The sequence below is a fragment of the Musca domestica genome, unplaced genomic scaffold (assembly GCF_030504385.1).
Source record: "Musca domestica strain aabys unplaced genomic scaffold, Musca_domestica.polishedcontigs.V.1.1 17, whole genome shotgun sequence".
Classification (NCBI taxonomy): Eukaryota; Metazoa; Arthropoda; class Insecta; order Diptera; family Muscidae; genus Musca; species Musca domestica.
The window spans coordinates 7,461,290-7,488,930 of NW_026712230.1; the positions used below are offsets into that span (position 1 = coordinate 7,461,290).

At 35.8% G+C, this 27,641-nt stretch overlaps 1 protein-coding gene across 2 annotated transcripts in view; it reads right to left on the minus strand.

The window, feature by feature from the left end:
• LOC131800519 (tyrosine-protein kinase receptor torso-like) overlaps window positions 1–27,641 on the minus strand; it is a 181,979-nt gene that overhangs the window by 49,463 nt on the left and 104,875 nt on the right. For both annotated transcript variants that reach the window (XM_059120452.1, XM_059120451.1), the window contains exons 10-14: window positions 16,300–16,594; window positions 16,032–16,203; window positions 12,947–14,204; window positions 6,754–6,848; window positions 6,504–6,623 (exon numbers count right to left, since the gene is read on the minus strand). In XM_059120452.1, the coding sequence (XP_058976435.1) occupies window positions 6,504–6,623; window positions 6,754–6,848; window positions 12,947–14,204; window positions 16,032–16,203; window positions 16,300–16,594 (1,940 nt within the window). The remainder of the gene's footprint in view (window positions 1–6,503; window positions 6,624–6,753; window positions 6,849–12,946; window positions 14,205–16,031; window positions 16,204–16,299; window positions 16,595–27,641) is intronic.

A 27,641-nucleotide genomic window follows, 5' to 3' on the forward strand; every position in this document is an offset into this window, starting at 1 on the left:
GATGGTCGCTCTCCGCTCGTATTAATCGACCGTGGTATTAGAATATATGCCAAATATTATCGCGAAAATATTCTGGAGGGTGCATTAAAGCCTTAAGCACGCGAACATTTTGGCCACAGACCTTGGACATTCGAACAGGACTCAGAACCATCGCACGCGCCATCCAAGAATGCTTAAAAAATTAGGTTCCTTGCTTCATTTCCAGCGCACAATGGCCACAATTGCCACCAAAATCTCGGACTATTTTGTCTGGAGTATTTTGGAAAGCAAGGTTTGCACTAAAAAATACCAAAGTGTCGATCACCTCAAGCAAGCGCTTCGCCGGGAATGGGCTAAAATTCCGCAGAGCAACATTTGGGGAGAGTGTGACGGTTTCATTGGCCGTTTGAAGGCCATAATTCGTGCCCAAGGTAACCAATTCGAACAAATCTAAACTTATTAAAAAATTTAATGCTATTTCCGACATTTTTGCTTTCATTCAATAAAATTAAAAAAAAAATGTAAAAATTATGGCGTTTGACTTTGTGGCAGTTTTTTATATCACCCTGTATGTAATATGAAAATGTATAAACTATTTTTTGTTACGCGAGCTCTACTAATTACACATAGTGGTGTAGGGTATCATATAGTCAGCTCCGCCCGACTTTTGACCTTTCCGTACTGGTTTTATTGTGTAAATATAGATATGAATGAATATTGAATATTGTATAATATTTTATCCGAGCTTTTGTTCCTCTTTTTCTTATGAAGTTGCCTGTAGGCAACTCAGGCGTTTGCCTCGTTCTTTTGTGGAATTGTGGACATTACATGGTGGGCGCCGCACACATATAATTTATCTTATTTCTTGATAATTTGAGGTTCCATCAAACAAAGAGATTTGCAACAGATTTGACCAAATTAAGTAAGATTAAAGGCCCCAACATTTGTGTGTATTATAACTGCGGAGGAACGCTATACTGCAGAGGAGGATTAAATAGATTTTATTATACTGTTTGTAGGAGAAAATGTCAATTTAAAAATTTTCTTTCAAACCCTCCTTGTTTGGCTTTAAATAAATATGTGTCGTAATTCTAATGAGTATGTGTGGAAGTTTAATTATCATGAGAAAATTGTTGTTGTTTTACAAAATAGACTGTCCTCAAATTATTTACAGCTTTTCAATTAATGTGATTACTGAAGTAATTAAAAATATATATTCAAGTGTGTACTTAAAAGACTTACAGTTATAAGTGGCAGCATAATTTGTGGTCTGTTTGTGTGCATACACATAATTATATTTGTCTTTTAATTCGCTATGTAGTGTAATTGTAAAACATGCGTGTACATGTGGAAATCGATATAAGGCTAATGTGTGCCTTTATTTCAGCCAATATTTGCTTTAATATTTCCAAGCTGACACGCGTGCGAAATCCTTTTAACATTAAAAATAAAAGAAAAACTTTGAAAAAAAGGCTTTGTATAACAGCCGTTTAAAAAAAACCTGTAAGGAAAGGTCAAACGTCGGTCGGGGCCGACTATATGATACCCTACACCACTATGCGTATTTAGTAAAGCTCCCGTAACAAAAAAGTTTATATAAATAACATTGTTGTATAGTGCATGATATGACAACAAACTGAATATGAAAACAAGTAAAAAAGCTGTAAGTTCGGCTGTGCCGAACTTTGAATACCCTCCACCATTTGGACCGAATTTGGAAATTCTCAAAAACAATAAAATCTGTTAAAAATGCTGTTAAAATAAAAATTAAAAATACCGAATGTAGCTGTTACATTAGGGTCTGTTACGTGGATCTGCACCGACAATTTTTTGTCATAGGCTTACCACCTTACCACTATGTAGTGTAGGGTATACAATCTTCAATTCATCTTGAATTCTTCGGTAAAAATTGATTTCGTTGGCTAAATATAATTTATGAACTGGTTTCAAAAGTTACGGAGTTTTGATCAGTAATAAAAATAAACCGTTAAATAAGAAAAAAAAAAAAACAACTTACAAATCTGTAAGTTCGGGCGGGCCGAACTTTGAATACGCTCCACCATTTGAAACGAATTTGGCAATTTTCAAAAAAAAAATAAAATTCGTTAAAAATTCTGTTAAAATCTTAACCAGTAAAGAAAGTCTTAAAGTCGGGCGGGGCCGACTTTATGATGCCCTACAGCACTTTGCTAATTTAGTAGAGCTGCGCATAACAATTAAAAGTTTTTATGGGGGAATTCAGTCATACACGCTATGATTATAATTATAATTTAAAGTTCAAGGGACTAAATATGCCGAAGTATTTGTATCTTTTAAACTCGGACTTGTATTGCCCATTTGGTGCACAATTAATTTGAAATCGGATAAAAATATATATGGGAGATATATCCAAATTGGAAACGATCTCGATAAAATGTGGAAAAGATATTTCGAGCTGTATTTGTTATATTTCCCTGAATATCGTTGTTACGGAGTGCATATTACGGCTGTGGGTAACAAATCGGATGAACAGTATATATGGGAGCTATAGCTGTATCTGATCCGATCTACAAATTTGACATCCAAGCTTCTAGACAGTGCAAAAAATGCGAACTGTACTTTGTTTACAAAAATACATGGACAGACGGACGGACGGACATGCATAAATCGACTCAGAAAGTGATTTTATGCAGATCATCAAAAGGAACTATGGGTCTATCTCGTTTCCTTTTGCCTGTTACAAACAAATGCACAAAGACATAATACCCTGACCACCTTGTGGTGTAGGGTATAAAAATTCCGAATGTAACCGTTATATTAGGGACCTGCATAGTCATAAGCCATAAGCGACGTTTACCTGCATAGTCATAAGCCATTACAATATTCAAATGCGAAACTTGAAAAAATTCGGTGAATAATGTAGCTAAAATCATCAAAATACCGAATATAGGGAGGTACCATTACATGGGAGGTACCATTATGTCCTGCAGACATAAAACATATTTGAGTACAATTTTATTAACCTACTTCATTTCTTTCGGAAACTAGAGGTCTTTCCGCAGGCGGACGGACGCTAAATCGACATTGAATTTTATGCTGATCAAGAATATATACTTTGGTCTAAAATGTATGTTTTGAGGTGTTACAAACGGAATGAAAACATAACATACCTTCTGTGGTGGAGAGTATAAAAAACCGTTTTTAATTGTTTTATTGTTCTTGTTTTGCTATTCCAAAAAATGCAAAACCCGTATTTATGTTTTTGAGCATTACAGATTTATCGATTATAAAATGTACTACTTGATTTTTAATATTTATTTATTCCATTAAACCGATAGGCTTTTAAAAGTATGTCCTTGACGTATGTGTATGTGAATTCTAAGCGGCATTTGGCAAATGTCAATACACCAGCGTCTCTAAAAACGACCCAAATTTGTGGAACTCTCAACAACGCCTTGATTTTTCCATTGGAAAAAATTAAATAATTTTCAATGAAATCATAATCCGACAAAACTAAAAAAAAAACACTTTATTAAGTATTAGCGGTGATTACTCGGAAAGAGAAAACCTAACGTAATAAGAGGCACTACGCGTAACATAAGCCACTTGAAAATTATTAGCAAATGTTGAAATTAACGTTAAGGTAATTAATAAAATGATGTGAAAAAGGTTAAAGGAAATGCGAGCTGCAGAGGATTATACTATGCAAATGTTTAAAATATAATATAGTCCCTGATGAGATTAAAAATAATTCTGGTCTGATTTAATACTATTCAAATTAATTGAATTGAAGAGATTTGCTTTGTTGTAATATGTGGAAATTGGGGGGTGAGATTTGCGCGAATTTAAATAAAGATTGGGATTTCTGTGTGAGAGTAACAGAGGCAAACAAGTAAAAGACCAATTAACAGCTAAGTTAGACTTGGAGAAATTTTTATATATTCTCACCATTTGGAAGGAACTTACAAGTTTTCAAAGAATTACTTTGAAAAAATGCGGCAAAAATGTTTGAAATCTGTATGAAGGCTATACGAAAACGGGGACAGGCATAGCTAATTAAATTCCAGAGTAGGCGGTGGCTATTGCGAACTCCAAATGCCAATTATGAAAAAATTCGAGAAAAAGTGTGACACAAATCATCAGAATACCGAAGGTACAGTTATACGAGGTACCAAAACATGGACATATTTGAACAGTTCTCCGAAAGGATATTTAGTATATACTAGCAAAATAAATTTTCCATTTACAGCGGATTAAGTTTAAAACTGTGACTAAAACAACCAAAGAGCATTAATTCTGCCAGTACAGTAATATGGGGACTGTACCAAAACGTTGTCCGATATATGACCCATTTTCAATACCAAAAATTATACGAACCTAAAATATATTTGAGTGATATTTTGTCCACCTACTTCATTCCGTTCGGAGTCTAGAGTGATTTCAGCAAGCGGACAGACTGACGAGTCTAAAACGCGTATTTTGAAGAGTTACAAACAGAATACAAACTTAATATACCCTTCATAGCATGATGAAGGGTATAATAAAAAAAAAAAAATAAATGCACAAAATAAGTATTAGAAGCACGATATACAGGGTTGCCCATATTCGACGGACCCATCTGGCAACGCCATAACTTTTGACAGAGATGTCACATCGCTTAATGACATACCGCGTCAGTCCAAGCAGATTTTTACCATGAACCAATACACGCCACGCGAGCGCTCTGAAAGAGTCATCGAAATGGCCGAAGATGACGAGTAATTTTGGAATAAAATTATCATGTCCGGTGAAGCCCATTTCACATTGAATGGGACCGTAAATAAGCAAAATTGCCGTTTTTACGCAACTGAAAATCCTCATGAGATTCAAGAAGTGCCTCTTCATGACGAAAAAGTCACAGTTTGGTGCGGCGTTAGTGAGAAAACGGTCATTGGGCCGTTTTTGTTCCAAAATGAAAATGGCCATGTTGTTACCATCAATCAGGAGCGTTATCGCGACATGATGACCAATTTTGTGATGCCAATTATTCGTCGAAACCGTATGAGGCAGTTCTGGTTTCAACAAGACGGCGCTCCACCGCACACAAGTCACATAACAATCGATTGGTCCGTCGAATATGGGCAACCCTATGTCACTTATTGAGCTTCAGAAATGCAAATCTGCTACTACGTGGTTTCGAAAAAGTGGTTTTAAATTATAATCTGGCATCACGCCAATGAGAATTTTAAAACAATTTTGGCACTTACGAAGTCAAAACTTACACTTAATAATCTTTATATTTATGAGATATTTTTAAGGAATCCTCAAGAGATTTTAAAATCTTAAAATTTAATTTGACATTCAAGTAGAGAAACAGGGCGGGATTCTAAAAAAATTGAACTTTAAGGGTACGAAAAGTACTAAAAGGCATTAAATGATACGACATTGTTAGTGAGCAATTTGTAAGGACATGGGTTATGATTTCAACCGGTGCTGAGACTTCTGTAACTGTTTTAGTTTTCGGAGAATACCATTGTACGCCATATTCAACAAGAATAGGACATATCATAAAACAGTGTTGATGGTATGTAACGTTGGACACTGCACTGTATTTGAGATGCCAATCGTACGTAGGCTGTAGTAGCCATTACGAACTTTAAATTCTAAATTTGTTAAAATTCCGCTAAAAATGTCGCACAAATCATAAAAATATCGAGTATTGGGAGGTACCGTCATATGGAGACTATACGAAGACGTGAACCTGCTTATGAAATTTTTTGTCATAGGCCCATTACGAACTTTAAATACGAAATTTGTTACAATTCCAGCACCCATTGCGAAGTTCAAATACGAAATTTGAAATAATTCCGGTAAATAATGTCGCTAAAATCATGAATATACCAATTATCGGGAGGTACCGTTATATGGGGGCTATACGAAGACGTGGGGGCTATACGAAGACGTGGGGACTATACGATGACCTGCATAAAAACATTATTGTCATACGCTGTAGTATCAATTACGAACTTCAAATACCAAATTTGAAATCATTCGGGTAAATACTGTAGCTAATATCATGAAAATACTGAATATCGGGAGGGAACCGTTATATGGGGGCTATACGAAAACGTGGACCGTGGCAAACTATGCATGTATGCAAAATGTTAGCTTTCTATCTCAATTCGTTCGTGATTACAACAGACAGACGGACATACAGGCAGAGGGACATTGCTAGATCGTCTTAAAATTTTGCGCTGATCCAGATTATATATACCTTGTAGGGTCTATTATAAATATTTCGAGGAGTTACAAACCGAATGCCAAATTAATATACCATCCATTTAATGGTGTAGGGTATAAAAAGGCAAAACTCCACAGGGTGAATCAATGAGTTCCCTAAAGATGGGATAGTAACTCAGGCACTGTTTAAACGCTACATTCCTAGCATTTCACGTCCAATAGACTGCAAGGAGATTCTAACATAAAGATATGTGTATAAGCTGAATTCCGACGATGCAACAAAATTTGCACACTTACATATATCTATTTGATACAAAAATACTTACACATCGCTCTGCGTTGTATAGACTTGATGCGTCAACGATTCCAGGGCCAGCCATTTGATGGGCAGTTTTCCATTTCCAGTTTTCTTGTAAATATTCTCCTGATACACATCTCGACTTAAGCTATTGAATTAAAAGAACAAAATAGTTATGTAACAATCAAATGGACATATGAACGAACAGTCCGACATGTTGAAAATTCGAATTTAAAATTTGAAAACAATAATGGTTTTTGGTGATAAAAAATACTCACCCGAAATCGGCAATTTTCACTGTTCTATCGGGGGCAACCAATACATTTCGTGCAGCCAGATCGCGATGTACAACTTTGTTCTTTGCTAAAAAGTCCTGGAATAAAAAACACAACAAAGTAAAATGTGGAAAATATATTTATGTCTGTTAATTTAATTGTTAATATTATAATTAATTTGTGAAACTATAAATAAATAAATATTTAATTTATATAAACTTAAATCACACTATGCTAAACTTATGCACACTATGATTATGAAAATAGAGCTACCCAGTAAAATTTATATAAACTTCAATCACACTATGCGACAAAATAATTTCAATAATTTCAGAAAACATGCAGTAGATTACAAAGACCTAAAATGGTAAAGACTAGACAAAATGCATTCTGAGCAAATGGTTTGTGGCTATACTACCTTGATTAACAGTTCATGACAAAGGCATGTTAATATAAAAAACACAATTATATGAAAGAGTGACAAATAAAAGGTTGGATAATCCCAAATATTAGTTTCAAAATTCTATTCCATATACCTTCCCAAATCATTGCATACTGCCTTAGCGGGTTAAATTGCTTAACATTGGTAACTATGTTGTTACGATATCATAACAACAGACGTATTTTTCACAGGGTTGCCATATTTTACTCTGTCTTGTCCTATCTTTATACTTCTATGTCTTTGTAGATTATGAAAATAGAGCTAACCAGTAAAAAAAAACAAAAAAAAACGAACTTTTAATACCCTCCATCATTGAATTCAACTTTAAACTAAAAATACCAGAAAGATTGTTTTGATAATGCTGTTAAACTTTTCAAAATATCATAACGTAGCCATTCCAAACGGGAATCTCCAAAGACAATTTTATACTTCAAAGTTTGTCATCTACCAAATCTTCTTAAATCGAGTATCGGTGGGTATCGTTATATGAGCGCTTTAGGAAATCATGGACCTAAATTTCCAATGTTCCGCCACAGGAGCTGGAAACCATTTGAACCACAAATACCAATTTTTAGACATATTCGTGGAAAAATGTGGCACAAATCATAAAAATACCGAATATCGGAAGGAACCGTTATAAGGAGCAAATACAAAAACGTGGACTTATATATATATATACTAGCTGAACCCGGTGCGCTTCGCTACCCCTTTTGATTTTATAGGCATTCAAAATTTTATTTACGAATATATGTTGGTTAAAAAAAAAAAAACAAATTTAAAAATTAAAAAAAAAAATATTGCACTACTTTAATGCGTAAATAACCAAAACCATTAGAAAAGCAGTAACATGACATGCATTCACGAAGGGTTTGTCCTTCGGATTTATTTTTTTTTTTTCATCGCAAATACCAAGCGTGCAGGAAACTGCAATTTTTTGAAGTTGAGTGACATTTCTATTGCAATTAGTGAATTCGAGGTAGCAACATACTTCCCAGTAATAAGCGTATTTCAAATTAACTATTGTGTTGTTTTTTAGTGTTAGACTAAGGCGTTGTGGGTCAATGGTTCTTATTAAAATCATATCCCAATCTGATCCGATTTAAATATAATTTAAAAAAAATACTTTTACATCAAACTCCGTAACACTTTTCATATTTCATTGAAATTGGTGCGTCAAATATGTGAAATCGGCCGATAATATATATATGGAAGCTATATCCAAATCTTAACTAATTTCCAATTAATTTGTCACTTTTATTATTGTAACCAAATTCCGCCACACATTCTGAATTTCATTGGTATCGGTCATATATATCATGTTTGGTGCATAACATATATGATATCGGCCGAAATATATATGTTAGCTTTATCCAAACCTCAACTGATTTCAATATAATTTGGCAATTTTTTCTGCTGCCAGATTTTGTCTCTCTCGCTTTGGGTGCATCAAATATGTGAAATCGGTTGAGTATATATATGGGAGCTATAATCAAATCTGAGCGTATTTGAATATAATTTGTCAAATTTATTTTTGTACCAAATTTAGCCACTCATGCCGAATTTCATTGGTATCGGAAATACATATCGTGTTTTATGCATCAAATAAGTGAAATCGGCGGAAAATATATATGGAAGCTATATCCAAATCTGTACCGATTTTAATATAATTTGACTAATTTATTTTCTAATCAAAATCCCGTTACATATTCCAAATTTCTTTGGAATCGAACATACATATCGTGTATGGTGCATAAAATACATGAAATAGGTCGAAAATATGTATGAGAGCTATATCCAAATCTGAGCCGATTTTAATATAATTTGACAAATGTATATTTGTTTTAATTTCCGCTACACATTCAAAATTTCATTGAAATTAGAGATACATAGCGTGTTTGGTGCATCAAATACATGAAATCTGTCGAAAATATATATGGGAGCTATATCCAAATCTGAACCGATTTCAATTTAATTTGACAAATTCATTTTGGCTCCCAATTCCGTTACTTATTTTAAATTTCATTACAATTGGAAATACATGTCGTGTTTGGTCCATCAAATACATGAAATCGGCCGAAAATGTATATGGGAGCTATATCCAAATCTGAACCGATTTCAATATAATTTGGGAAATCAATTTTTTAGATAAAATCTATCACACGTTTCAAATTTCATTGAAATTGGGGATACATAACGTGTTTGGTGCATCAAATGCTTGAAATCGGCCGAAAATATATATGGGAGCTATATCCAAATCTGAACCGATTTTAATATAATTTGACTAATTTATTTTCTAATCAAAATCCCGTTACATATTCCAAATTTCTTTGGAATCGAACATACATATCGTGTATGGTGCATAAAATACATAAAATCGGTCGAAAATATATATGAGAGCTATATCCAAATCTGAACCGATTTTAATTTAATTTAACAAATTCATTTTGGCTCCCAATTCCGTTACTTATTTTAAATTTCATTACAATTGGAAGTACATATCCTGTTTGGTCTACCAAATACATGAAATCGGCCGAAAATGTATATGGGAGCTATATCCAAATCTGAACCGATTTCAATTTAATTTGGGAAATCAATTTTTTAGATAAAATCTATCACACGTTTCAACTTTCATCGAAATTGGGGATACATAGCGTGTTTGGTGCATCAAATGCTTGAAATCGGTCGAAAATATATATGGGAGCTATATCCAAATCTGAACCGATTTCAATATAATTTGACAAATTTATTTTCGGATTAAATCCCGTCACACATTCCAAATTTCATAGGAATCGAACATTCATATTGTGTTTGAGGCATCAAATGAACGAAATCGTTCGAAAATATATATGGGAGCTATATCCAAATCTGAACCGATTTCAATATAATTTAACAAATCTATTTTCGGATTAAATCTCGTCACACATTCCAAATTTCATAGGAATCGAACATTCATATTGTGTTTGAGGCATCAAATGAACGAAATCGGTCGAAAATAAATATATATATATATATATCATTGAAATTAGAGATACATAGCGTGTTTGGTGCATCAAATACATGAAATCGGTCGAAATATATATGGGAGCTATATCCAAACCTCAACTGATTTCAATATAATTTGGCAATTTTTACTGCTGCCAGATTTTGTCTCTCTCGCTTTGGGTGCATCAAATATGTGAAATCGGCTGAGTATATATATGGGAGCTATAGTCAAATCTGAGCGTATTTGAATATAATTTGTCAAATTTATTTTTGTACCAAATTTAGCCACTCATGCCGAATTTCATTGGAATCGGAAATACGTATCGTGTTTTGTGCATCAAATATGTGAAATCGGCGGAAAATATATATGGGAGCTATATCCAAATATGAACCGATTTTAATATAATTTGACTAATTTATTTTGTAATCAAAATCCCGTTACATATTCCAAATTTCTTTGGAATCGAACATACATATCGTGTATGGTGCATAAAATACATGAAATCGGTCGAAATTATATATGAGAGCTATATCCAAATCTGAACCGATTTTAATATAATTTGACAAATGTATATTTGTTTTAATTTCCGCTACACATTCCAAATTTCATTGAAATTAGAGATATATAACGTGTTTAGTGCATCAAATACATGAAATCGGTCGAAAGTATATATGGGAGCTATATTCAAATCTGAACCGATATCAATTTAAGTTGACAAATTCATTTTGGCTCCCAATTCCGTTACTTATTTTAAATTTCATTACAATTGGAAATACATATCGTGTTTGGTCCACCAAATACATGAAATCGGCCGAAAATGTATATGGGAGCTATATCCAAATCTGAACCGATTTCAATATAATTTGGGAAATCTATTTTTTAGATAAAATCTATCACACGTTTCAAATTTCGTTGAAATTGGGGATACATAGCGTGTTTGGTGCATCAAATGCTTGAAATCGGCCGAAAATATATATGGGAGCTATATCCAAATCTGAACCGATCTCAATATAATTTGACAAATTTATTTTCGGATCAAATCCCGTCACACATTCCAAATTTCATTGGAATCGAACATTCATATTGTGTTTGAGGCATCAAATGAACGAAATCGGTCGAAAATATATATGGGAGCTATATCCAAATCTGAACCGATTACAATATAATTTGGCAAACTTATTTTTGTTCCAAATTCCGTTACGTATTCCAAATTTGGAGACTGTATCTTCAACCAATCAATAGATATGTGCATATAAAATGTAAATTTTTGGGAGGTACCTCCGATTCTGATGCTATATCTCCAGTTCCAAGTGGAAATTCAAAAATGAATATAGCCTATGTTACTTTCAGGCGATGTTGCAGTATATATGGAAATTTTCAGGAAAATCTATTCAGCGGTTTTCGAGTCCATAAATTACAAACAAACAAACAAACAAACAAACAAACATACAAACATTTTCCTCTTTTATAGATATAGATATAATGTTTCGTCACCAGAGCTAGAACCTATTATGACCAACAATTATCAATTTTTATATAAATCCGAGAAAAAATGTGGGAAAAATCTTCAAAATAACGAATATCGGGAGGTACAATTATATGGCGGCTATTCCGATATAACTCATTTTCAATACCAACCATCCTAGACACAATACAAATTGTTCTGCCAAATTTTTAAGCTCTGCGTCAAATAATGTTTGTTTTATTGTGATTTCAACAGACAGACAGACATCATTAAATCCACTTAGGATTTATGCTGATTTTGAATATATGTACTTTATGGGGTCTACGACGAATATTTAGGGATGTTACAAACGGAATAACAAAGTTAATATACCCTCCTTTTCACTGTGAGGGGTATAAAAATGTAAAACAACATGTATCGGAGGTCAGCTGAAAATGTGCACCTTCGGTTGGCCACCAGATCTCTTTTTCAGCAGACCTTGAATATTCCAACAGGACTCAGCACCATCGCACTCAGCACGCGCCACCCAAGAATGGTTACAAAATGAGGTTCCTCGCTTTATTTCCAGCGCACAATGGCCACAACTGCTACCAAAATATCCGGATACCAATCCGTTGGACAATTGTGTCTGCAGTGTTTTGGAAAGCAAGGTTGGCAAGTGTCGATCATCTCAAGCAAGCGCTTCACCGGGAATGGGACAAAATAACGCAGAGAAATATTCGGGCAGCGTGTGACGGTTTCATTGGCCGTTTGAAGGCAAGAATTCGTGCCAATTTGTACCAATTCTAAATAAATCTAAACTTATTCTAAAATTTGATTTTATATCCGACATTTTTTGCTTTCATTCAATAAAATTTAAAAAAATGTAAAAATTATGGCGTTTGACCTTGTTGCAGTTTTTTTCTATCTCGCGCTGTATATATCTCTAATTTTCCTCTTTTTATTGAGTTAGCAATTTATATTATTCCTCCGGTTTTTAATTGATCTTTCCATTAAATTTGCATGTTGATATTTATATAACTCAAGGAGTTACTTGAATTTTGACATTAATCAAGAAAACAGAACATTAAGTTTTAAACGAATTGGCATAATTTTGTGCCATAATCTGTTTAATTCGGGAAGAAAATGCGCGATGTGTAACTATTTATCTATTTATGCAACGATGTATCTATCTGCCTATCTTTTTATTTACTACGTATTTATTTATTTACTTATATATTCATAAATTCATTTATTTCCTTATTTTCATTTTCAGAATTCCATTTCCCGGATGATACCGCGATTTCATTCAAATAGATTAACTTACCATGCCAACGGCCACTTGTCGAGCGATATCAATTAAATCTCCACCGGACAAAGGAATTCTAGGTGTGTGCCATGTTTCATCTTTATTATCCGCATCTGCATCATCATCATCATGAACATTCTTATCCCCGGTCTTTGTTGACCCTTTGCTATTGCTGCCGTCATTTCTGTTTGTGTTGGAAACAATGCCACCACCATGTTTGTGGCGGTTTCCATTAACATTGTGTTTGGCTTTTCCGTGGAACAATTTGAAATAGGCTTTGTTTTCGATGGCCTTATGGTGGTGTTTGTGAGCTTTGATGTGATTTTCATTAGTTTCGTCGTCGGTGGCATTAACCTGGGGAGGGGCATGCAACTGATGGTGGGTCCCATTCCGTTGAAGGCACTCACAATTGTTAATCGAAATTATTGTTTTGCTGGAATGCTGCGATGCCAGTTGTAGTGGATTTTGTTGTTTCAACAGCAAACGGTCCAACTCTTCGTGCTCGTGGCATGAATCGGTTGAATCAATATTTTTGATGATGACATCAACATTGCATTTGCAGGAATTGGTGCAACAAATTTCATAACCATAGGATTTGTTTTCGGTGGCTGGTGAGCTCAACATGGTCGATGTGGCTGAATTGAAACGAGATGACGATGATGACGACGACGTGGTGGAGGAGGAAGACAATGATTGGGACGAGGAACCTGATGCTGATGCGAAGGATGCATTGGAAGCTAACAATTTTTTAAACTGTGGTAGTGTGTGTTCCGTGTTACGTTTGTCATTCGCCTCTGCCGGCAGTGTCAATGACTCGACTGTCGTCCCTATGTTTTCAATGTCACCGCCACGCTCCTTTTCATGCTTCATGGAATTGCAGCCACCAGCAGTTTGAGCATTTTGCATGTCGTCGCAATTCTGATTCGTTAGGTCATTATATTTTCGTTTGAATTTTTCAATTACACTTTCACGGGTACTGTTCTGGAAATGTTGTTCCTTATTGTCACAATTGGCGTTGTTGTTGTTTTTGTTTTTTGCACGGTTTCCCACGGTTTCAGCCAATTGTTTATGTTTTCCATTTATATCCTGCACGATGGCTGTGCCGGGCGGTGGGGGTGGCGATGATGGTTTTTCCTCTTCGGGAAATACATTGAATTTATTTACTACCCTGGGATTTGGTCCCTTGTCACCGATATGCGGGAGTTCCACGGCAATAGGATTCGATGGAAACGAACGTTTCTTCCTTTGCATTTCATGATGGAAGCGCCATTCATTTCTGCATGGAAGTGAAAAAGAAATGAAAATTATTATTAAAGAAATATTTAATTGTTTTCTATTGTTGGCCCTTTTCAATTTATGGATGGGTATTGAAATGGTTGGAAGGGAACCCCAACAGGTGTAGAAAAATAAATAATAAATAAATAATAAATAGAAGGCGTTATATTTAGCTTGGCTTAAATGTAATCTTAAACATGAAAAAAATATTTAAAAATTGTAAAATATACTGAAAGGTGAAATAAGTAGTAAAACGCCATTAAAAAAATCCCGCAGATTATGAAAGTAGAAAATTAAATTATTATTATTTGTAATAAAATTCTACTATATGTCCTAGAAGATGTCATGGGTCTAAATCTTACCTAAATGCCAGGAGTTCATATATAATAACATAAAATTTCAGTTCAGGTAATGTGTATCAAACGAAGATATATTCTATAGAAAACTTCATTACAAATCTTAGAATATTCCATATATCTAGGGGGGAAGGGAGTTTTCACTATATTTTGAAAAAGAGGCCAAAAACACACGCCGGACAGACGTTTTATACATCTTCGGCACTAGTACGGCTGCGACATCCTTAACATAATTGTAAAACGATGTTGGTTTGTCTAGGCAGTCACGGTTTTTCAGCTGCAATGGATGACGGTGGACTCCGAGGACGGTGTTTATACTGAAGTTGTTGATGGCCTCTGGACTGCATTAGTATGAATGCAACACAGACGTGTCTGGATGGTCTTCTTAGTCCAGAGGTTTTCTCTTATAGCCTTGGGATAGAGGCAGGTCTCCTGACACCCCTGGTTGGGGTGGTTTTATGCACCATATTGGCACAATTGGCACCCAAGCAGGTATTGTAGCGAAAGCATATGGTTAGCTGACGTACTGGAAGGATCTTCTCCTAAACATGTAGGTGGTCCACTGGTGTCAAGAAGATTCCTCTTCTGTCGTAGTTCTAAGGGCATCATTCTAGTAGGTTTGGATATTCTTCCAAAGCGTATCACTCGTATGCACATACCACATTAGGCCGTATAGCCTACAAGAGAATGACCTATAGCATTGTAAGAGATAAACAAGGTCTCCTTGTCCACACCCCAATTAAGAACTGTTTGCTATTTTTTGTTTTGTCACAAATAACTGTGGATTGTTCCAAGGTGCTTGGGGTAATTTGTGGTCGGAATTTAGTGTTTCCTGACCTGTACAGCTGTATTCTCATCTCCTCAGACCATGTGGTAAAGAGTGTGACTGACAATTTAGTAAGCGGCAAGCTCCGCGAGATAGATGTTCAGTCTTACAGATTAGCATGATCCGATGACATGAACGTACTACAATCATCCGCATAACTTACGATCTCTATGCCATCTGGAGGTCGAGGAATACCGGAAAGGTAGAGGTTAAATAGTCACGGTAATATCTCCCCAACTTGGGGAACTCTAAGGTTTGTTCATATTCTTTCGAAATTCCAAATATAAAAAACATCAGAAATGTATGGCAATTCTCTGAAGCGAAGGCTGGTGAACTCTCTGCTCGCTTGGAGGTTAAAGAATTTAATTTAAGAATCATCTTGACTGACAAGGCCCTTTTGCAAATTGGTGTAAACAAGCTAAATTGTCGCATATTTAAATCGGGAAACCCAAGAGTAAACTCGGTCATCCCTAATCCACCAACCGTCAACATTTTCAAGGATGTAATACACATTATAGAAAACGAGTGGAGTATTCCATTTTATTTATTTCATTCGAAATACTTTGCATACAATCAAAAAAAAAATTCCTAGGCCTTTTCCTCGAAATTTGAAGCAATTATTTTTAAATTCCATTCACAAACTTACCTTAAAAAGTCCAGTAAATTGCCAAAACTACAGTATTCGGTCAAGAGCATCATATCCTCGCCAAAGCGTGTGCAATGACCAATAATGCCAACAATATTTGGATGTTTCTCAACAGATTTCATAACCTCAATTTCTCGGCGAAATGCTCGTATCTCATCGGTACTGGGATGATCTGTAAATGAATTTGAACATAAACGTCGATACACAGACACACACCCACACACATTTGCATCATATAGAACGCTATTCGCAAATTTTCTTCGTTTACCTTTCAACATTTTTACAGCCACTTCATGTAGCGCATTGGTTTTGCTGTCTCTGTAGACGCCACGTTTCACCAAGCCAAACGCTCCTTCGCCCAGTACTTCGTGTAGTGTCAAGTGGTTGCGGTTAATTTCCATTTCATCGTTGAATAGCACGGCATTCTCCTCGTTATCCAATTGAAAGGTTCGATCGTCGATTGTTGATTTAATGATGTTGGCGCAGACATTGGAATTTTCATTCAGTGTGTGCATAAAATCGAAGGTATCCTTGGAATCCGAGGGCGCTTTCTTTTCTAGTTCCTGTGGAGGGGAAAATAAAGTACAGATGTAAATAAATAGAATAATGTGTTAAGGGTGTGTGAAAAAAATGCACAATCTGTCTATATCTATAAAACAGGAAAATGTTTGTATGTTTGTTTGTTTGTAATTTATGGACTAGAAATCCGCTGAACAGATTTTTTTGAAAATTTCCAAGTATAACACAACATTGCCTGAGAGTAACATAGGCTATATACAGGGTCGCCCATATTCGACGGACCCATCTGGCAACGCCATAACTTTTGACAGAGATGTCACATCGCTTAATGACATATCGCGTTTGAAGCGTCAGTCCAAGTAGATTTTTACGATGAACCAATACATGCCACGTGAGCGCTCTGAAATAGTTGAAATTTACAAGAAATCAATTGTGAAAACTCAACGTGCTTCTAAAACATTAAAAAATGTGAGAAGTGCGCCTTCTAAGAACACCATTAAGCGTTTATACGAAAAATGTTCGACTGGTAAGGCTCTTTCTAATCCGAAGAGGCCATATAAAAGTCGACCAAGGCAATCAGTCGAGAATATCGCTGCCGTACGAGCCAGTGTTGAGAGGTCCCCAAGAACATCCCAAAAACGCCGTTCTCAGCAGTTGGGCATGGCTCGGTCCACTTTACAACGGATTATTCGCATTGATTTGCATTTGTTCCCGTACAAAATTCAATTGACGCAAAGAATGTTGCCTGCGGACAGCCTCGTCGATTGGATGGGCCCAAAGGTCCGTCGAATATGGGCAACCCTGTACATTTTTTAAATTCACCTTGGAACTGGCATCAGAATCGGACTCCTCCATATCTCCCAAAAATTTAGATTATATATGCACATACAGATACAGTCTCAGTGGTCAGATACAGTGGTCGATTACAGATACAGTCTCCAAATTTGGATTGCGTAACGGAATTTGAAACAAAAATAAATCTACCAATTTCATGTATTTGATACACCAAACACGCTATGTATCTTTAATTTTAATGAAATTTGGAATGTGTAACGGAATTTAGACGAACATACATTTGTCAAATTATATTGAAATCGGTTCAGATTTGGATATAGCTTCCATATATATTTTCGACCGATTTCGTTTATTTGATGCACTAAACACGATATGTAGGTTCTGTTTTAATGAAATTCGGAATAAGTGACGGGATGTGATTAGAAAATAAAATTTCCAGATTATATTGAAATCGGTTGAGGTTTGGGTGTAGCTCCCATACATATATTTCGGCCGAATTCAGTTACAGGGTGAGATAAAAAACTGCAACAAAGTTCAACGCCATAATTTTTATTTTTATACTCTACACAAAAAAAGGTATGGAGGGTATATTAAAAGTGTCATTCCGTTTGAAACTCATCGAAATAATCATTTTAGACCCAACAAAGTATAGATATTCTTGATCAGCGTAAAATTCTAAGACGATTTACCACTGTCCATCCGTCTGTTGTAATCACGCTACAGTCTAAAGATAGGAAGCTAAAATTTTGAACAGATCTCTCTTTTGTCTGCAGGCAGGTCAAGTTCGAAGATGGGGTATATCGGTCCACGATATCGTATAGCCCCCATATAACGGTACCCCCGATATTCGGTATTTTGATGATCTTATCCACATTTTTCAACGGAATTTTCTGAAAATCCACACAAGGAGTCCCTTGTGGGTACTTTACCTCCTGAGAGAGAATTGTCTATATAGGTCCACGATATCGTATATCCCCCATATAACGGTACCCCCCGATATTCGGTATTTTGATGATTTTACCCACATTTTTCAACGGAATTGTCTGAAAATCCACACAAGGAGTACCTAGTGGGTACTTTATACCTCGGCAGAGAATTATCTATATAGGTCCACGATATCGTATAGCCCTTATATAACGGTACCCCCGATATTCGGTATTTTGATGTTTTTAGCCATATTTTTCAACGGAATGGTCACAAAGGATTCTTTGTACCCAAGGGGTTCTTTGTGAGCACTTTACCCCCCGACAGAGAATTCTCTATATAGGTTAACGATTACGTATAGACCCCATATAACGGTACCATGCGATATTCGGTATTTTGATGATTTTAGCCACATTTTCCAATCGTATTGTCTGAAAATCCACACACGGAGTTCTTTGTGAGCACTTTACCCCTGAAACGGAATTGTCTATATAGGTCCACGATATCGTATATCCCCCATATAACGGTACCCCCGATATTCGGTATTTTGATGATTTTACCCACATTTTTCAACGGAATTGTCTGAAAATCCACGCAAGGAGTTCCTTGTGGGTACTTTATACCTCGGCAGAGAATTATCTATATAGGTCCACGATATCGTATATCCCCCATATAACGGTACCCCCCGATATTCGGTATTTTTATGACTTTACCCACATTTTTTATTGGAATTGTCTGAAAATCCACACAAGGAGTTCCTTGTGGGTACTTTACGCCTCGACAGAGAATTATCTACGTAGGTCCACGATATCGTATAGCCCTTACATAACGGTACCCCCGATATTCGGTATTTTGATGTTTTTAGCCATATTTTTCAACGGAATGGTCACAAGGGATTCTTTGTACCCAAGGGGTTCTTTGTGAGCACTTTACCCCCGGACAGAGAATTCTCTATATAGGTTAACGATTACGTATAGCCCCCATATAACGGTACCATGCGATATTCGGTATTTTGATGATTTTAGCCACATTTTCCAATCGTATTGTCTGAAAATCCACACACGGAGTTCTTTGTGAGCACTTTACCCCTGAAACGGAATTGTCTATATAGGTCCACAATATCGTATATCCCCCATATAACGGTACCCCTGATATTCGGAATTTTGATGATTTTAGCCACATTTCCCAATGGAATTATTTGAAAATCCACACAAGAAGTTCCTTGTGAGTACTTTACCCCCAGACATAGATTTGTCTATATAGGTCCACAATAGCGTATATCCCCCCATATATCGGCACCTTCCGATATTAGGTATTTGAAAGATTTTAACAGAATTTCCAATGGATTTTATTTTTTTGAATATTTTCTAATCCGTCCCAAATGGTGGAGGGTATTCAAAGTTCGGTCCGGCCGAACTTACTGCTTTTTATACCCTACACCACAAGGTGGTCAGGGTATTATGTATTTGTGCATTTGTTTGTAACAGGCAAAAGGAAACGAGATAGACCCATAGTTCCTTTTGATGATCTGCATAGAATCACATTCTGAGTCGATTTATGCATGTCCGTCCGTCCGTCTGTCCGTCCGTCCGTCCGTCCGTCTGTCCGTCTGTCCATGTATTTTTGTAAACAAAGTACAGGTCGCATTTATTGCCCGATCCAGATGAAATTTTGCACAGATCATTTGTTTGGCCCAAGGACGAACCCTATTGAAATTGGAGATAATCGGTCAAAATTTAGATATAGCTCCCATATATATCTTCGTCCGATTTGCCTTTTATTGTGCACCAAACGTGTAATATCAGCCCGAATTGTATGGAATTTTGCACATACAACCAAATTAGGCCTGAAAATATGTATGCCAAATTTGATCGAAATCGGTTCAGATATAGCTATAGCTCCGATATATATTGTTCATCCGATTTGTTATTTTTGTCCACCGCCGCCGTAATATGCACTCTGCAACAACAATATTTAGGGAAATATATCAAATACAGCTCAGAAATACAGTTGCAAAATTTTATCGAGATCGGTTCAGATTTGGATATAGCTCCCATATATAAATTCAGCCGATTTACCTCTTATTGTGCACCAAACGTCTAATATTTGTCCAAATGGGATGGAATTTGGCACATACGACCGAATTGAGTCTAGAAGCTAGTATGTCAAATTTGGTGAAGATCGGTTCAGATATAGCTATAGCCTCCATATATATTATTCATCCGATTTGTTATATTTGTTACCCACAACCGTAATATGCACTCCGTAACAACGATATTCAGGGAAATATATCAAATACAGCTCAGAAATATCTTTGCCAAATTTTATCGAGATCGGTTCAGATTTGGATATAGCTCCCATATATATATTTATCCGATTTCAAATTAATTGTGCACCAAATGGTCAATACAAGTCCGAATTTAAAAGATACAAATGCTTCGGCATGTTTAGTCCTTTGAACTTTAAATTATAATTATAATCATAGCGTGTATGATTGAATTCTCCCATGAAAACTTTTAATTGTTATGTGGAGCTCTACTAAATTAGCAAAGTGGTGTAGGGTATCATAAAGTCGGCCCCGCCCGACTTTAAGACTTTCTTTACTGGTTTACTTTTTTTTTTTTTAATTTTAGAATAAGTTTAGATTTGTTCGAATTGATCACTTTTGGCACGAATTATGGCCTTAAAACGGTCAATGAAACCGTCACACGCTGCCCGAATGTTGCTCTGCGTTATTTTGGCCCATTCTTAGCGAAGCGCTTCTTTGAGGTGATCGACACTTTGGTATTATTTAGTGCCAACCTTGCTTTCCAAAATACGCCAGACACAATAGTCCAACGGATTGGTATCCGGAGATTTTGGTGGTCATTGTGCGCTGGAAATAAAGCTAGGCGTGCTGAGTGCGATAGTGCTGAGTCCTGTTGGAATGTCCAAGGTCTGCGGCCAAAATATTCGCGTGCCCAAGGCTTGAATTTATTCTGATGCCACGGTCGATTTTTGTTATGGCGGCCCAAACCATCATCATGGCCGGCACTTGGGTTCTGCTGGTCAACCGAAGGTGCAAATTTTCAGCAGACCTCTTTGGCCAGTAAACATCATCATTTTTTTTGGTTTAAAAACTGCTGGACAACGAATATTTCCTCATCGGAGAAAACCAAATTCGGCAGTTCACAACTTTCGGCCAATCGAAGCAACTTTTTAGCTCTTTTGAGTCTATTTTCTTTCTGTTTCGGTGTAAGTTTTTGCACATTTTGGAATTTCAATGGCTTTACCCCGAGCTCATTTTTTAATATTTCGCGAATGATATACTATTGCGATATGTTCAGCTCACGAGCCATTTTTCGGCCACTTCGACGTGGTCGATTCTCTACTTTTCGAAATATTTCTGCTGAGGTTGCTGTTTTCTGCCGTCCACTTCCTTGACGTCGGGCTACGCTATCAGTATTACGAGCGATGGTCCGAGAACATAAGATTTATTCACATTTAAATGCTGGAGTGCTTTAACGATAGCCACTTGTGATTTTTCAGCCAAATATAAAGAAATCAAACTATCACGCTTGAATTCCATCACGAATAACTTTTTTTCTGGAAAATTCTCACCAAAATGCTTTTGTATGCTTGTAAACAATATAATGAGCTGTCACTGGAATAATTTTAACAGCTGTCAGACGAGTGGCTTAGAAATTGCAGCAGTCTGAAGTTGGTTGCAGTTTTTTCATCTCACCCTGTATACCCTCTTTAGCGTTATGGGCTGGAGTATAAAGACGAGGAACAGTATACACAACAATGGTTATTTAGGCTTACGCTGTAAAAAGTAAATAATAAATAAGAACAAAAAATATTTTTTCATATAAAATTCCATAGGAATAGAAAAGGTCCCTGTGGACCTTATGCGAAGGGGAACGGATAACTCAATTGTTTTCTCTATTAAGGATACTTTGCTGATACACGTGCTATTCTATTTTTAGTTTGTTTGGTTGGTTTTTTGAATTCTCTTATTATTCTCGACAGGTAGCAAGTAGCTCTCATTATTTTTTAATAACTCCTGGGGAGAATAGATCCAGTCAAAAACGAAGCGACTATAAAAAACTACAATGGGATTAAGTTTGACTATTTTGCAACAACTACATGACTATGGTATCCAAAATAAAATGCCAACACTGGTATTTAAAAATAAAATAAATGGAATAACAAGTGAGCTAAATGGAATGAAGGAACGACTAAAGCCCGAGTATTCGAAGCTCAAGTTTTTAGATTTTTTTAACACATAACTTCAGAGAAACTCACCTATACTCCTATTATTTATTCCCAGCATCACGTTTTCTTGGAAACCCAACAAAATTCGTAGGAATGGCCGGAACGGTTAACTTTCTTTTAATGATTTCCACAGAAGTTGTTTTTTTGAAAAACAAGAGACAAGTGCTTTCTGGCTGGAGATGTTCACGCAAAATACGTTTTTGCAATTTCGCCTGAAGTAATGCTGCAACAATATACCCACCCAGACATTCGCAGAATAAAATGCCATTTGACTTTGTGCCCTGGCTTTCGGCTTATTTAATGTACACTTCTGAGAAGCAGTGATAAAACCGGGACATGTGATTAATTTCTTCTTTTCACAAAATTTAAAGGAACCTCTACCGAACAGGGGAACATTTTCAATTTCTTGGTTGTGTTTTGTTTTAACGCATGCCAGAACAATGGCATGTCAAAGGAAAACCTCGATAAGTAACAAAAGACAAAAAAAGGTAAATCAAAGGATTTAATTCGCAAAGGAGTGATTATATGACACACCATACACTGACATGGAAGTAAAGGTTTTCTTTGTTTATTATCTTATAGCAAAATGGAGTCATCATTTCGGGTGTGGGGAGTTTCAAATTAGCATGTAGTGGATATAAAATGCGAAAATATTTCGGAAATATTTTTTCTTATCATTTTTGGGATCTTTGTTAATGGAAAGTGACAATGCCTTTTGATATTAGCGATTGACAAATTTATTTAATATATGAATATTGGCTAGATTTGAATCACTATACTGTTATTTTGCTACAGTAAATTGTTACGCAGCACAACCTTGGAAGCGATTAACCTATTAAAAGGCAATGCAAACAAACTATATAAACCTCATTATCAATTAATACGTTTAAATTAGGTATATACAGGGCGAGATAAAAAAACTGCAACAAAGTCAAACGTAATAATATTTCATTTTTATACCCTACACCACAAGGTGGTCAGGGTATTATGTCTTTGTGCATTTGTTTGTAACAGGCAGAAGGAAACGAGATAGACCCATAGTTCCTTTTGATGATCTGCATAGAATCACATTCTGAGTCGATTTATGCATGTCCGTCCGTCCGTCTGTCCGTCCGTCTGTCCGTCTGTCCATGTATTTTTGTAAACAAAGTACAGGTCGCATTTATTGCCCGATCCAGATGAAATTTTGCACAGATCATTTGTTTCGCCCAAGGACGCACCCTATTGAAATTGGAAATAATCGGTCAAAATTTAGATATAACTCCCATATATATCTTCGTCCGATTTGCTTTTTATTGCGCACCAAACGTGTAATATCAGCCCGAATTGTATGGAATTTTGCTTATACACCCAAATTAGGTCGGAAAATATGTATGCCAAATTTGATGGCAATTGGTTCAGATATAGCTATAGCTCCCATATATAATGTTCATCCGATTTGTTGTTTTTGTCCACCGCCGTCGTAATATGCACTCTGCAACAACAATTTTTGGGGAAATATATTAAATGCAGCTCAGAAATACATTTGCTAAATTTTATCGAGATCGGTTCAGATTTGGATATAGCTCCCATATATAACTTCGTCCGATTTACCTTTTATTGTGCACCATATGTCTAATATTTGTCCAAATGGGATGGAATTCGGCACTTACGACCGAATTGAGTTTAGAAGCTAGTATGCCAAATTTGGTGGAAACCGGTTCAGATATAGCTATAGCATATATATTGTTCATACGATTTGTTATTTTTGTCCACCGCCGCCGTAATATGCACTCCGTAACAACGATATTCAGGGAAATATATCAAATAAAGCTCAGAAATATCTTTGCCAAATTTTATCGAGATCGGTTCAGATTTGGATATAGCTCCCAAATATATCTTTATCCAAATGGGCAATACAATTCCGAATTTAAAAGATAGAAATGCTTCGGAATATTTAGTCCTTTGAACTTCAAGTTATAATTATAATCATAGCGTGTATGATTGTATTCTCCCATAAAAACCTTTAATTGTTATGTGGAGCTCTACTAATTTAGCAAAGTGGTGTAGGGTATCATAAAGTCGGCCCCGCCCGACTTTAAGACTTTCTTTATTGGTTTTAATTTTATTAAATGAAAGTAAAAAATGTCGGAAATAGCATCAAATTTTAGAATAAGTTTAGATTTGTTCGAATTGGTCACCTTTGGCAGAAATTATGACCTTCAAACGGCCAATGAAAGCCTCACACGATGCCCAAATGTTGCTCTGCGGTATTTTTGCCCCTTCCCGGCGAAGCGCTTGCTTGAGGTGATCGACACCAACCTTGCTTTCCAAAATAGTCCATACGGATTGGTATCCGGAGATTTTGGTGGCCATTGTCCGCTGGAAATGAAGCGAGGAACCTTATTTTGCAACCATTCTTGGGTGACACGTGCTGTTGGAATGTCCAAGGTCTGCGGCCAAAATTTTTGCGTGCCCAATACTTTAATACACCCTCCAGATTATTTTTGCGATAATATTCGGTATTTATTCTGATGCCACGGTCAATTAATACGGGCGAAGAGCGACCATGGCCGATACATGGGCTACGCTACCAGTATCACGGTAACGAGCGATGGTACGAGACGCAAATGATTTATTCACATTTAAAAGCTGGAGTGCTCTATCAATAGCCACTTGTGTTTTTCCAGCCAAATATAAAGAAATCACACTATCACGCTTGAATTCCATCACGAATCACTTTTTTTTCTGGAAAATGCTCAATAAAATGCTTTTGTACGTTTGTAAACAATATAATGAGCTGTCACTGGAATAATTTTAACAGTTGTTAGACGAGTGACTTGGAAATGACAGCAGTCTGAATTTGGCTGCAGTTTTTTCATCTCACCCTATATATATTTTATGAGGTTTATGACGAATATTTAGAGGTGTTACAAACGTAATGACAAAATTTATATACATTCTGGAGGATATTTAAATTTTCAAAAGTGTGGAGGAGGGGGTAGGGGGGAACATGATCCCTCCATTTTGGTTATTTTTCGAAGTATGCTTTCAAAACGTCGATACACGTGTCTTCTTTTTTAGGTCTACTTTCATAATCTGCAGGATTTTCCCAGTAATTATTTTTTGTGTTGCACGGTGTTATAATAAATTTTAACGGACTAACTGTTGGCTCTAATTAAAACATTAGTTTTTAATATTGCTTCAATTGGTATATTTCAAATACATTTTGCAATGCCAAGTGATAAGAAGTCTTAAATTCTGCCAGTGCCATTTTAACTTAAACACAAATTTTGGGTCTAATCCATCACCACCTTCTATGGACCATAACTACCAGCCGTAGCTAAATGTCTTTCCATTCAAATACTGACCTAACTCAAGCAAAGCTATTTTAATTTACATTCTGATGAATGTTCTTGGAAGAAAAACGAAGAAATAAGAAACACATTTCTTGTGTCTTTTACCTCCATAATGACCTACCATTTAAGATGTTCTCTTTCTTTTTGTTGAAAAACTGTAATTCATAGAGATTATTGAAACAATTCCATTGAATTTCATGGAGTGTCACTTCATAGAAAATATATTAAAAGAATCAATTGAGAATGCAAAGTCCAACTGAAAATATCTCTATCTTGTGACACGTACAAGGATTGCAGACAACTCTCCGACATCCTGGGCAATTCTTTGATGCAAAAGTGGAATTGCTTTCATTTTGGGAATTTTGATAAACCAAATTTATTTCAATTTTCGTTGAGGAAGAAACTTTTGGCACAGCATGAAATTCTTTGAAATACATTGAAAGGAATGTTTAAAAACAAGGCAGTAATTAATAAACAGTTGTGTCCGTGTCGACACATGTTCGTTCATTCGAGGCGTATATGAATGAGGATAATTTGAACTTTGAGTTTTCTCGTTGGTGTTTTCCTCTCTGGAAAGGACTAAAGAATAAATTTAAATAACTACAAATGGTATTCAAAATGAGTTGGAAACATTTCTATAAAGAATCTCAGAACAACAAGTAAAAAAGCAGTAAGTTCTGCGGGGCCGCACTTTGAATATCCTCCACCATTTGGAACGCATTAGAAAAATTTCATAAAAATAAAATCCATTAAAAATTCTGTTAAAATCCTTAAAACAACGAATATCAGAAGGCTTCCTATGTTTATTAGTTTTGACTGTAGCGTGATTACAACAGACGGATTTTGTTGGGTCTAAAATTATTATTTCGATGAGTTACTAACGGAATGACGAACTTATTATATACCCGCCATACTATATATGGTGCAGGGTATACAAATGGGATGAAACAAGTTAAAAAGTATCAGTCGGTTTTGCCTTCAGAACCCTCAGCCAATTTTCGATTATTTAAATATATTTTGACTTCTGTTATGATTATTCAAACTGTTGACCCCGTGTAGAGTAGGTCAATTGGCCAATATTGTCTATTTCATATCGAATCTAAATAAATATGATATAAATACTGTGAAGTGCCAGGTTTTAACTATATTTTTACGAAAATAGAAAAGTGTTGGCTTGTTTATTCGGGATACCATAGTATTTTGTTGTTGCAAAATGGTCAGGTTAAATCCTTTATTGTTATTTTTATAAAAACAACGTTTGTTTATTAGTGAAGAACGATGGTAATGTTTACCAGGGGGTAAGGCAGGGAATACCTAGGTTTCGGAAAGAGCCACCAATCCTCATCAGTTCTCTTGTTTTTTGGCTGGGATATTCTCCCCAGAAGTTATTTTAAAAATAACTTCTATGACAAAAAAAAAAAACATTTTTACCCAAGTGACGAGATCGTAAGCTTGTTGCTTAAGTTATGACAGATAAAACTGTTGAAAATTGTGACCCTTTTCTGGGTGAGGTACCAGAAGGGGATCGCAGTTATATATCATCTTGTGTTAGCAAAAATATTTGCATGTGTGAAATTTGAAGACTTATTGCTTATTTCTCTTTCTTGGGCGGTTTGTTTTTTAAAATCTTGAGCCTTGTGTGGATGAGATACCAGGTGAAATGGTCCGATGCCTACCGTCTTTATAACAGATCTTATGTTGATGGAAATATTGAGATGTACCAGGTCTGAATGGAATTGAATGTTAATTTCGCATTTTATGAGCTTCATGTATATTC